We start from the raw sequence: 14,432 nt of genomic DNA, 5'->3' as shown, positions 1-14,432 counted from the left end.
ATACATGAAAAAGGGTGAAATATTACATTATTTTCTGAATAGTATGCTTATATCTACCAGAAAATCATATATTGGTTTTTAACTGACAACGGGTAAGTGGTATCAGAAGGTAAAAACTTTGCCCACCCAGTTCGCTCGCTCCATGTCTGGCCCTTCAAAATTTTTGGATCATTTTGCAACCCTACATCTATTTCATCAGATATAAATTGGCATTCCAGACATATACCGGTATATATTCAACGGAGCACTAACTGCTAAACAAGTAAAGGACTTGGAAAAAATACACATAAAAAAGAGTTTGCAAAATAATTCTTGGTTCAGATTAGGCTTATATAGACTATGAAAATGCATTAACAAAATGTTGATTAGAATGTCTATAGAAAGAAGACGAAAAAAATATGTGTATGGAGTTTGCTAAATCTCTTTTAAAAAACCACTCACTGTAATAACTGGGTATACCAAAAAGGAAAAATGTCTCAATCTCATTGAAAAAGGTTCAAAACTTTGCTCAGATAAAATGCAAAACAGATCGTTTGAGAAAAAGTGCAATACCATATTTCATTGATTCACTAAATTCTGAATAAATTTTTACTTTCATAATATAGCCGTGAAATCAACTCAAAATTTTGCCATTGTTTATTAGTCTTCATTTCAATCCAATTACCATTTGAAATTTTAATTGTCTAATATCTATCACTTTTAATATTGTATTTACATAGTTTTTTCCATTAATCAATTTTTATGCACACTTGCTTCTTTAAAAATGATTCATTATCTATGTGAACATTCTATTGTAAACATGCTAATTTCAGCCTTTTGGCTGTGTAACATGTATTGTTTTTTATACGAAATATATACCATGATTGAATTGAATTGAAGTCTGCGGCATTTACCATTAAAAAGCTACAAAGGAAATATATATGATGTTAAAAGGCAAACATCATTTTTAAGTTGGTTAGGCCGCATTGGTTATCATGATTATAGCCCAGCATAGCATCTGGAAGCATAAGGGGACGAGTGGATACCATGCGCGACCAAAAAAAACGCGTAAAAGGATGTCTTTTTCAAGATAGGGCACGTTACGTACGTAACGTAATAAGGGTGTCAAAAACACTAAAATAATGAAAAAAGGGTATCTATTTTCGCTAGGAAAGCTACGTGTTTAGGGTCAAATTTGCGAGGGTATAAAAAAATAAGACTAAAATGTTTTATAAAGGATGTACTTTTAGCCCCAAAACATTACGTGTTTAGAGTACGACTTGCGCGAGGTGTGGGAGATGGGGCTGTACTAAACCCAATAGGTAAAGCAGGGGCCGCGGAAGCGAGGGGGGGGGGCTTCAGCCCCCCTCCCTCCCACTTTTTTCGAAAACCGTGTACAAAAACGTACAAATTAGGCCTACCATATGATTGTGATTTTTTGCATAGTCAACCCCCCCCCCACTTTGGGCTCAGCCCCCCCCCCCACGGCTTTGAAAACCGTTCCGCGGCCCCTGTAAAGGTAAAACCAACGACCGACGTCTGTGACATAACAATTGAAATATCGCTGTACTTGTTATAGGGGTTCAATTCAGGGAACTTGCCAAGAGTATCGTTTTGTTTCCAATTCTTGTTAAGGGTAGGGTTTTATACACGCCAATACTTGTTAAGGGGTGCATTTTCAATATATGGAAAATACGTGTTTAGGGTGCTTTTCGAGACCCCATGGTCGCGCATGGTATCCACTCGTGAATGGAAGTGCCCCCCCCCCCCACCCGGGCAGTCGTCACGGTCCCCAAAACTTCATCAAAAGCATGCCTCCCTCATCCGCTCTGCACAGGACGGAACAAAGGCCTTTGGCATCACTTCAATCAGTAACTTGCATCACGTACTTAAATTGGCAATACCACAATTAAACTTCGATCAGTCGCTATTTGGAATTACAAGTTCATAAATGATAATAATACGTGTACAAGTCGTCCAGCTATCATAGTATTAAACGCACACATCCCCATTTTTATTTGTTTATTTTTCTAAATTATTATCTTTTTCCTATTTTCCTATATGATACCGCAAGCTATGTTACCGAAAAACGAAAACGTCGCAGGGTGGAATAGGGTCCGTGTAGTGTAAATGATTTCTCTTTACAGAGGCCTACTTTCGTCATTTTTGCTTCTATTCCTCCTTTTTCTTTCTTTCTTTCTTTCTTTCTTTCTTTCTTTCTTTCTTTCTTTCTTTCTTTCTTTCTTTCTTTCTTTCTTTCTTTCTTTCTTTCTTTCTTTCTTTCTTTCTTTCTTTCTTTCTTTCTTTCTTTCTTTCTTTCTTTCTTTCTTTCTTTCTTTCTTTCTTTCTTTCTTTCTTTCTTTCTTTCTTTCTTTCTTCTAAATTTATATGCATTTTGACTCAATTTGTAAATAATTAGGGCCTATGTATCGAAGACCCCACTGAAAATAAAGCCAATTATGCTTCCCTATGAAGTTATCGCCAATTTTAATGATCTTTGTTCTATTATCATTACTCATTATTCATTATCTTCTATGTGAACATTCTATTGTAAACATGCTCATTTCAGCCTTTTGACTGTGTAACATGTATTGTTTTTTATACGAAATATACCATAATTGAATTGAATTGAAGTCTGCGGCATTTACCATTAAAAAGCTACAAAGGAAATATAATAATTAAAAGGAAAACATCATTTTCAAGTTAGTTAGTCCGCATTCATTATCATGATTATATAGCCCAGCATAGCATCTGGAAGCATAAGGGGACGGCGAGTGGAGACCATGCGCGACCAAAAAAAAAACGCGTAAAAAGGATGTCTTTTTCAAGATAGGGCACGTTAATTATATGCTTCCCTATGAAGTTCTCGCCAATTTTAATGATCTTTGTTCTATTATCATTCCCATTACATTTGAAATGATTGGTTCGGTATTTTAAAACAATCAAGTGTTAATCGAGAAGGAATCGAATTGTTATAGACAGTGGCGTAACAGGTTGGGGGCAGGGGGCAAGCTGCCCCCACTGGCGGATTTCACCGGGAAAAAATAAAAAAATAAACGGGAAAAAAGAGAAGGAGAAAGAAGGGGAAAGGGGGCGGAGGAGAAAAGGGGGAAAAGGAAAGGGAAAGGAAAAAAGGTGAAAAGAAAGCTAAGAAAAATATTTTTTCCAAATAGAAAACGGTAGGAAAGCGGTAAAAGGAACAAAAGAAAAACATGTGAGAACGATGAAATCATTCCGAAGTAGGCCTACTATGCATTAGGATGATTAGTAAGAAAGGGAAATAAATTAAAAGATGACAAAATGGTAAACAAAAGCGGGAAATGAAGGTAGAATGCAATGAACCAAAAGCTAAATTGAATAGCAAAGAAAAGGGACAAGAAAAATAATAATTTAATAACACAACCGGGCTGCCGAGGATTGAAAATAAAGAACAGGAAGAAAAATGAACTGCATTGTAACATTGTGTTACAAGCTTGTTAAATTTTATGCAATAACGGTTGCAATCAGGACTCGGTTTTAAAAAAGTCCTCAGGTAAAAGAGTTGAAATATCGTCCTGATGTCCCTACCTGGGGAGAGCTTCACGCTGGCAAAAGTTTGGCCAAATCTCCAAAGCTACCGGGGGCTCTGCCCCAGACCCCGCGCAGCAGGAGGGCACCAGTATCTGTAACCTTCAAAGGACTCTACAACGTTCCCTCCCAGGCCTGTATGGACCCTTCCTATAGCGTACAGCGGGGGGGGGGGGGGGGGGGGGGTGGTCTAGCTGGGTTCCAAACCCAAGAGGAAATAAAAGTAAATACAGGAGGTAACGTCATGAAAATCATAAATGTAAAGAAATGAAATACGTTATATGCTGAATATAATGGAAAAATCTCACATAATTAATATTTCATTTCAAAAAGCTATTTTTTCGGGCTGGCTTCACTCGCTGGCATTTTTTAAAAACAAATTTTACCACATTGCTATGTTGTGCCCCCTCAAAATATTTGGTTCATTACGCAACTGCGTTGAATTAATGTGTTATGTAAAAGCTATATACTGTATATACCCGCGATTTAATTAGAAATAGCGGCTAGCTGGAAGCTTTAAAATGGCTTTGATATCATGAGCTTCCGGGGGCTCCATCCTGGTCCCCATCCGCATAGCACTGGCGTACAGATAGAAGGGTTGGGCCAGGCCCCCCAAAGTTCTACAACCAAGAACAAAAAAGAAAAGGAGGAAAGAAAAGCAAAGGAAAAGTGTAAGATATGGTGTTTATACTTATTGAATATAGTGTTAAAAATATCTAAAAGTTACTTTCTCTCGAAAAGATAATTTTTTTCTCGCTCGCTCGGGACTTATATTTAGCGGGTTTTTGCACAGGCGCCATACAGCAACTGTGCCCTTATTTAATTTATTTTTTACTTTTCATGCTACTGGGTGTATATAGAGCTTCGCGCAAAATTATAAAACATAATCAGTGGTGTACAGACCAAAAGAAAAAGGAAAGAGAGAAGGGTGAAATATGACATCATTTTGTAAAAATATTATGTCAAAATCTATCACAAAATTGGATTTATGTAATAAAAATGTCAAAACTTTTGCCTGCTCGCTTCGCTCGCTTGCAACTTAAAAAAAATACCCGATACGCCATATCTGACCCCCTCAAAATGATACGACCGGGAATTTTTTGGCTCTTGCCCCCCCCCCCCCCCGGCCACCGACCCCTGTTACGCCCCTGGTTATAAAAAAAAAACACAGTACACTTCAATTTTTTTTTTTATTCGTCGTGCTAGCTACAACTTACAAGGCCCTATATATACGTAAGATCGGCTAGCTAGCTATAGCGCCATCTTTGGATGTAATTTGGTTAATGTTTGGTTTCGACCGTACCCGGGGTCGAGGGCGCGGGCGTAAATTGTGATATCTGTCTTGACTTGACTCCAAACATTTTGGCGAATCAATAGCATTATTTACTCCGTGATATGATAAATATTTTCATCCAGAAGCAAGTTATCAACGGGATTCTGGAACTCTCTCAATGAATACGGGTAAGTCAAAAGGAAATGCGCCAAGCTGGTCCGGGTACGGTACCTTGCATGTACCTTACTTTGGTAGCATCTCGCAGTCGCAGTCCCACGCCACAGGCCCTCCCTCAGACTCGGTGCGCCCGAATAACTCCGGCCGTCCCTTATCCACGCGACCGCTGTGCTGTGCAGTGAAGACTGAAGACGTGAATTTGTGACTTTCGCAAAACGAGCTGTCGAGCTGATTAATTTAAGTTAGTGATTAAGCCTACAAAATTGATAGATAGATCCATATATCATAACCTTGTTCATTGAATGAGTGGATAGATCTATTGATTTAGACCTTTAGATATAAAGAAATAATCAATGAATCAATTGAATTGGGAGGCAGCGTAGCTCAGTCAGACTAAGTCGGTTAAGGCCACCGCACACCTTACGACCCGACTGGTCGGCGACTGGCTTGCGACTGAGTGAGGGGAAATGAATCGCAAGCCTCGACACCGCACACCTTGCGATCCGATCTGCGACTCACGCATGCGCTTTTTGCTTTTTGGCATAGCAACTGAGAAAGTGCGCTTACTACTGCGTATGCGCGTTGTCTATCATAATATACGCGTCGTGCAACTCTACTGTCTGATTGGCTGGAAGTTGGATTGAGCTTGCGATCCAGTCATAAGGATTCGACATGTCAAATCCTTCCGATTTTCCTTGCGACTTGTCTCTGACCGGTCTGCGACGCGCAAGCTGACAACAGCCGTGACATCACATCTCCCCTCACTCAGTCGCAAGCCAGTCGCCGACCAGTCGGGTCGTAAGGTGTGCGGTGGCCTTTAGGCTTTAGACTTGTCAGACTTACCGTACCGGTACCGTACTTAGTCTTAGTCTTAGAGTAGGGTGTCTGGAGAAAAAAATTATTTTTTCTTATTTCAAGAAAATATCACATTTTCTTTGTGAATTTGAAAAGAAATGACCTTCAGACTGACAGAAATGTAACATTTTTGAAGAAAATCCAATTATTGGCTGCAAAAAAGAAGAATGAAATTAGGTCAATTTTCAGCATTTCTCTGCCATTGTCATAGTCAGACTGTAGTTAAGAAATGGACGCACACAATTCCAAAATTTTAGCTTCCGAGAGCTGTTATGAATTTATCAATAATGCCAAAGACTTGTCCATAAAGAGTCCAATAGGATTCTTATGCTCTTTCTGATGGTATGATTTTTATAAAGATTTGGAAACCAGATCACAATGAAAATTTGCAACAAAGTGAAAAAAATTGTGCAAAACAGACATTTCATTTTCCCATAGAAAACGCATGGGGAAATGGCAATCACAACACACACACAAATAAGGGTTTGCAATTTATCTCTAAATCCTTATTTAAAATGATCATATAAACTTGCTGTTACTGTCAAAAGAAGCCCCTGAATTTTCTCTTTCCATACATGCCAAACACAAGTTAATAATCAATTCAGATCACATTTTTCTAGCAGCCTGAACTTCCCGAAAAAATGTGCCATATTTTCCCCTAAATCAGCCTGTTTTATGCTGACACTTTTCAGTGTGGCTCCAGACACCCTACTTAGAGTAAGAGCGCATGTTTCGGATAAGATCGTAGATCTCAACGTGAGGGGTTCGATTCCCGCTCATGCCGAAATGCGTCTAACAAAAAATCTGATGCTATATAGCGTGTGTAAGCGTGCCTCACCACTGTATTCAGTGCAGGTGTGAATGCAGTTGGAAAACACTCCGTCCATCGGATAGGATGCAAATGTTGGTCCCGTGTAGACCTACATGTATAGGAGAGTCGCAACCTATCTATGCACGTTAAAACCAATACACTATTCGTCAAAGAGTAGGGTGTTCACCCGGCGTATTGCACCTGCCGGTCCTTGAAAAATTCAGGTCAAGTCAATCTTGACATATAATCAATATAATGATTGTGGGCATTAACGGAAAGACAAGACAAGACAGCTACCTGGTACGTGTAAATAAATACTGATACTAGTAGATCTAGAACAAAGAGCAAAAAAGAAAGAAGTAGAAGGAAAGTCAAAGTCAAACTAAGAAAAGAAATGGGAAGAGACGCGCTCCTTACCTTACGCTGGGAGGAAGAAAGAAATGAAGAAAATGAGCTCAGAGTAGGTTTCAAGAAAATGGAAAGAAGATGAAGAAGAGGCTAGAGGGTAAGAATGAAAGAGAAAAGTAATGTAACTTTGTAAGGAGGAAACATAGCCAGAGCAGAGGAAGAAAAAGAAATTGAAAGAGAGATGTTGCCAAGAAAGGAAAATGAAAGAACCCAAGACTAAAAGAAATGGAAGAAGGAATGAAGTGAATACATGAATGATTATTAACATTTGATTACATTGTCAAACACCTTCAGTAGTGCATGGTGGATCAGCAGGACAAATAACCTTTGTGTGGATAGTGAGTGTGTGATATGGTTGTTTCTTAATTTGCATACCTCCCAAATCCCAATACAAATAAATATCTACTGATTTTCTTATTTTCTGTCTGATTTTTATGATATTTTCGATGTTATGTATGTTATATTTTATTCACATTCAATAACTTTTTGTTGGAGTGGACTTTCCCTTTTTATTCTCTCAAATGTTTGATGAAAGTCTACCATTAAATAAAAATATATTAAATTAAATATGAGCAATAAAGAGGCACTTCATAGATATGAAACATGAATCTTCATTTTTGTGGTATTTTTATCTTTTTTTAAATGTCACAACCAATATGGACCATTTAGCTCTTAAACAGATTGATAATGACTCAGATAAAATTGTTATTGTAAAGATACTGTGAAAACAGTTGTAAAAATTGGAAATGGTAAACAGTAAAATTATTTACTTTAATTTCAGCAGATACATGTAGAACAATTTACAAAAAGTTGTTTTCATCCACATTGTGGACTTATTTGCTGAATATTGAACACATTGATTGGTCATGATGCAATGATGATCAATATTTATCAAAATCTTTGTCCTAATTTTCTTAGTTTAGATTCATTTCTTTTTTTTTCCACAGGGATTGTAAATTCTTCTTGTACCAAGTACAAGCTCCTGAAATGGAAGGTGTGACATGAGCAAGAGAACTAATCAAGGAATTATAAGCCAAAATTTGAATATTAAAGAAGGAATTGACAGATCTATCAGTCATGTTGTAGATGCAGGAGATTTCAATAGAGCGATTGAAGACTTTTTGAATCAGACTTGTGAAGATTACAAGAACTCAGCATGAGCCGTTTTCTAAGGAGGAGGAGTAACACTGCCACGCCTACAGTGAGTTCTCCGCCTCCATCTGCTAGTCATCATTCACAAGAGAGGGCACTATCACCTGAGGCGGAGGCACAGCAAGTGCGCATTGAGGTCTACTTGAACCATTGGCAGCAGATCCAAGCAATAGTCAACAAGGTTTTCAACAGCCGTCGAAGTTGGTCCAAGGTCACCAATGATGATGTCCAAACCGTTGTCAACTACACCATCCAGATGATGCATCTCCTGGTGGAGGAGGAAGCTCCTGCTCAGGGTACCATCGGTCGTCTCCTGGAGATCCTCATTCAGGAGAATATCCTGGAGAAGCTGTACATCTGGAGCGAACGTGCTGGCGACTTTCAGGAGGATGCCAAGCGAGAACTCCTGAAGATCTACGAGCTCATCATCGGCCAGTGCAAACAGTCTGTGTTGATGCATCCTGCAATCCTCAATCCATTGCTTCGGCTTCTGTTAGCCTGTTGGGAACACTCAAGGGAGGATACAGAGAGGCAGCTCATTCCCTTGCTCCAGGCTCTCTGTATATCTCTCTCCCAGGATCCTAATCTCCTCGAGTTCCTTTTCCATGCCAGTCCAAGCAAGGGGCCGGCAAAGTTTCTTCTCTTCTCTCTGCTTATCCCTTACATCCATCGAGAAGGGTTAATGGGTCAACAGGCTCGGGATGCTCTCCTACTGTGTATCTCTGTGTCAGCCGAAGCTAAACATATTGGGAAGTACATTGCAGACAGCACCAATCTCTGTCCGGTAAGTAAATATTTCACTTGTCCTTAGATCTTTAGGAGGGAAATGAGTTTGGAAGTTGTTCATTATTGTTAACAGTGTAGAATAATAGAATGTAAACAAACTATCCAAATGTGATTTTAAAAATTAGATAGAAAAACATATTAATATTTTATTAATGTCATCAATCAGATTGTGGTTGAGCTCATTGATATGTGAAATCTACCTTTGATCAGGTAATTCCATGGACGTATTGTAAAACTATGTACATTATGTGCTACCCATACCATAAATTATGAAACAGAAATGCATCATTGAATAAAATGCAAGATTGATTTTTTTTACATGTAGAATTGCTGTGATGAATTTATTTGAAAATGTGGGGTTAATGAAGAATTTATGTATATCATATTGTTCCCATGACGAAAGGAAATACAAATAGAGAATACACTTTCTATCTGCCAGTCATTGTGAAAGAGACCCAAGGAAGGTACTAAATTCATTCACAAAAATGAATATGGGAAATGACCTTGATACTGAAAATATGCAATGTAAATTCAGAACATTCTGTATCGGCCGCACAGAAACACTGTTTAGGTAACATTGCGCTAACACTGCGCTAACAAAGGGCCCTGTTACAACCGGTAATCTTGCCGCGATGGCTAATGTCAAAGCATGGAGCTATTAATGCATTATTTACATCTGGGATCAAAGATTGTGGCTTGACATCACAATCTGTCATTATTCTTTAACGAATCGGCTACTAGCAACATGGGTAGAATGATCGCACAGAAGGCGCAGAAAGCACTGTTAGGGCGCCGTTAGGCGCGAGTGTTGTTAGGGGATTTGAGTCAGGCAAAATCTGTAATTTGTGCGTAGTGATCTATTCTAGATTTAACTTGAGATTTAGTCATGATTATTTGCACATCCTACAAGTTTAAAATCTTGTCTAGGAAAGGGTAAAGGAATGTAATGTATTATAGGCCTACAAAAATTTCATTAAATATTATTGTATCCCCCGAGCAGAGTTCGGAGGATACTATGGATTTGGCCTCGTCCCGCCGCCGCGTCCGCCGCAGATATTTCCTTGTGAGCGCTCTATGAGCTGCATTTCTTCTCCGATCATCTTCAAATTTGGCATGAAGGTTGAGTATGGTATAGCGAAGAAGCCTATCGATTTTGGTGTGGGCGGAGACATCGTTGCCATGGTAACAAGTTTTTTTGTGGAAATAGCAGAGATGTCCTTGTGAGCACTCTACCAGCTGCATTTCTTCTCCGATCATCTTCAAATGTGGCATGAAGGTCCATTATGGTAAAGCAAAGCCGCCTATTGATTTTGGTGTGGGCGATGACATCGTTGCCATGGTAACAAGAGTTTTTGTGGAAATAGAAGAGATTTCCTTGTGAGTGCTTTACTGGCTGCATTTCTTCTCCAATTATCTTCTGATTTGTCATGAAGGTTTATTATGGTAAAGCAAAGCTGGCTAATGATTTTGGAGTGGGTGGAGACATGGTTGCCATGGTAACCATATTTTTGTGGAAAATTTGGTAAAACCTGTAACTTCTGCTTTTTTTCCGGTTTGTCATACATGTAACAGTTGGCACACAGAAGCAATATTAGAAGGTGAAGCGAAGATGCCTATAATTTTTGTCGGGGGGTCTTAGGGTTAGGTTTATAAAATATATCCAGATTACTCTATAATTGTATTCCCCAACAGGTGATACTGGACAATATTTTAGGTTCTGCAGAGTCATGCTGCTACGTCATATTATTGTCATCAAATTTGGTACCCACAGGCAAAATGTGGTCAGGGTCATTGTCGCCATGACAATTGTATTTATTTGTTGAATATCTGTGTGAGCTCTATATACGCAATGACGGATGACGCGGTGGGTTCGGGGGATACATGTGCTCGGCCGTGCGACCCACCGAGCATCTCTAGTTATATTTTAAACATGAAATGACAGTAAGTAGTAAATATATATTTATAATTTACTAATTTAATTTTAAAAATATCGAATAAGATTGAAAAAAGATCAAGAAAATTAGCCTATTATGAATTGATATTACGATGGAGATTCTGTACCAAAAGAAAATGCAATCCGACTTTTCATCAGTTTATTTTGTTTGAAAATGCTCTTCGCAGACTTCACTCAATAATCAAGCTCATGAAAGAGTATTTGCCAATGATGATTATCATGCGACAAATTTCATCAGCTATTGTTCTTCTTTCTAATGTAGGGTCTATTCTTAAAAATGTCTTCAAAGACTTTTAAAAAATGATATATCTTGGAAGAAAAAAATCTTGATGAAAAGGATCATATCTTGGCACTAATCAACATCTTCCGCTATACCCATTCTTAAAGGGGTATTTCAGGCTGGAGAAAATAATATGGTTTGAACAGTTATTAAGTGAGAGAAACAAAACACTGATAAATTAATAATATAATTGAAAATGAATACAAAAAATTATGCTATCTTAAAATTTTGCATTAATTAGGCCCTATTTCGGTGAATTATATTTCATGTCTTCAGGAATATGCAATGAGGGTATGTTGTATCATACAAAATTAGGTTTATTTGAATTTTGTCCACCCAGAATATTGCTTCAAAGATCATCATTTTGTTACTCGGGTGACATGCACACATTCAAGACAATTATGAGTTCATTTCAATAAAATCAGAAAAAGAGGAAAGAGCTAGAGGATATGGCATCATCGTTCCATTTTATTATTGCATATTCATGGCCACATGCTGCTCAGTATTATCATTTGCAAAATACAGTGTTAAATTTTTAATATTCAAGAATTTTGTTATTTTTTATCAGATTTTGATGAAATTATCATCAATGTGCTCATCTAATTTTACTCTATTTATTCATATATTCTTGTGTGGGCCCGGAATACCCCTTTGATTCGGTCGAGTCTATTTCAAATTACTTGGTATAAGAAAGTGAGACAAGTTTTAAAAGGAGAAATTATTCACAGTTAACATCGTCACTATTGGTGCCCTTGGCACTGTTAGCGATTTGTATTAACATTAGCGCCACTGTTAGCTTATGCTGGGCTTTTTATTGTTAGATTATTAGGAATTCGGCTAAGCTTCTGTGAGTTTATCGATACCGATTGGCCTCCTGTTTTTAGTGCTCTGTTAATCGTGAAAACAATGCGTCTAGGTGGTGTCGCCCGTGAAAGATGTGACTGGCCCTACTGTTTTAATAGCGTTTTGTTATGCTTACAACGCTTCTGTGCGGCCGCCACTGATCTTTGATATATGATGCAACTATTATCCAAGCAAGCTTAAATCCAAGATTAGTATTCTCAGTGCATTGGAAAACAATTTTTTTTAGGAGTGAGGTAGTTTATGAATTACATGTATGTTAGTACCAAGTTCAAATAATTGATATCCTACAGTAAAAAGTGTTGAAAAATTCCTTTTTAAATTAAGTAAAAAAGAAGGAGATACCATAATCAAATAATGCTTTACAAATGGAATTTCATCTGTCATCAAAATCAATTTAATCTACATGTAGGCCTATGTCATTCCAAAGATGTTATTATTATTATTATTATTTATTTGGCCATAAAAAAATATACAAACATTGTACAATACAAAAATATAATTTGAAATCGATTTTTTATTTATTTATTTTAAAAGTAGAAATGAAAGAAAAGAAAAAAAGAGTAAGAAAATGGTTTTTCCATGGGCCAGGGCTCGCAAAAGTAAAATTCAGTACTATTGCCCAGAGGCATGCGAGCCCTCACTAGAAAAACCACTGAGAGAGTATTGCACATTCTGGTATAAACATATAAAGTTACACATTGTTAAAATTCAAATAAAACACATTCAACATATTATTAACAAGTACAGTGTGTATTGCCAGGCAAGATAAAAGAAATAAAGAGGGATATTGGGAAGAATTTGAATGTACCCATGCCGGACTGACTAAAGAATATACATACAAATGATAACTGAGCACGAAAACAACTTAAAGAGAAATGCCAGTATTTGCAGTAAACACTGATTTCATGAGAAAGTCTGTAAAACCAGGCTTAATTGTCAGTATATCATCGAGGATCTAGATCTGGTACAGTTACATAAACTGAACTTTGTGAAATCTTGAAATCTACGCTGAAAAATGTTCACACTGAAGATCACCAACACAGATAGGCACACGTGGGACAGTGTATTATTATTGCTGGAATAAAGACCCGACGGAAGTGACAGAATCCGCGCTTATTTTGCTTATTTCTCAGCAATTACACAATTTCTTCCAGAATCCTTTGGCACATATTTTTTATTCATACAAACAGACACTTGGGTGGTCATTATATTAGATTCTGTAAAAAGTCATTTTGAGTTCGTTACCAAAACTGGAATTTATCTTTAAATTTGTACTAGAGCCTGAAAAGCAATGAAATTTAATAGGAGGAATGCCCTAGACAACAGCAAAAGCATACATGTACCTCCAATAATGACATGCGTACTCGCCAGGCTCCAGCACCTATAAACACATAATGTGTGCATTATATTATAATTATGGATTCATATAAATGCAGACAGTAGGCTATGAGTTTAAAAACAGTTTGATTGGCTCTACATGTACCTACATGTACAAAATATGTACATCTAATATAGCTTCACTTTTTCCCATTATCATCCACACACCCTCTCCATTTAATAGCGGTATTCTACTGCTATTTTGATTCATCTCAATTTTGACTGTATTGTCAGAGTCACAGACATCTCAAGAACTTGCATACTGTAGTTCCCTGTCATATTAAAGGAGAATGAAACTCTTGGAGCAAGTTAGCTTTTGTGAAAGCAGAAAAATCAAAGAATAAGATCAACAAAAGTTTGAGTAAAATAGGACTAGCAATAGAAGAGTTATGAGCATTTGAATGTCGAGATCACTAATGCTATGGAGATCCTCCCATTGGCAATGCGACCAAGATCTATGATGTCACTGATGAACAACTCTCCCCTTTTGGACGCTGAAAATATACCCCAAAACATCTCTTTTTGCTCATTCTAATCATATGACAAACGATTCATCAATGATATAATGTTGTGAAACCTCTGTACTTGTCCTCTCATAAAGAGAACACCTCACCTTGTGATAGACTCTATAAAAGTGAGAAAATAAGTGAAATATGTACTAAAGTAATGAGGGAGTTGTACGTGTGTGACATCACAGATCTTAATCGCATTGCCAATAGGAGGATCTACATGGCATTAGTAATCTCAATATTCAAATGCTCATAACTTTCTTATTATTCATTCAATCTTCCTCAAACTTTCAACAATATGTTTCTTTGATTTTTCTCTTTGATATGGATTCAGCTGGTTTCAAGGGTTTCATTCTCCTTTAAAGATTCAGTCAGGATATGTTTCATTTGGGCAGAATCCAGTTGGCCTTACAGTGGCTACATTATGTACGCTGTAGATC

General features: G+C 37.5%; 1 protein-coding gene across 1 annotated transcript; it reads left to right on the top strand.

The window, feature by feature from the left end:
• The first annotated feature begins 4,813 nt into the window (after positions 1-4,813).
• LOC129260264 (FHF complex subunit HOOK-interacting protein 1A-like) lies at positions 4,814-12,643 on the top strand. Its single transcript, XM_054898279.2, has 2 exons — positions 4,814-5,007; positions 8,018-12,643. Exon 2 carries the CDS (start codon positions 8,227-8,229, stop codon positions 9,031-9,033), a length of 807 nt encoding a protein of 268 aa, XP_054754254.2. The 5' UTR covers positions 4,814-5,007; positions 8,018-8,226; the 3' UTR covers positions 9,034-12,643.
• Positions 12,644-14,432: the final 1,789 nt, after the last annotated feature.

Source organism: Lytechinus pictus, chromosome 5 (assembly GCF_037042905.1).
Source record: "Lytechinus pictus isolate F3 Inbred chromosome 5, Lp3.0, whole genome shotgun sequence".
Taxonomy (NCBI): Eukaryota; Metazoa; Echinodermata; class Echinoidea; order Temnopleuroida; family Toxopneustidae; genus Lytechinus; species Lytechinus pictus.
This window is presented reverse-complemented; position numbering and strand designations above follow the sequence as displayed.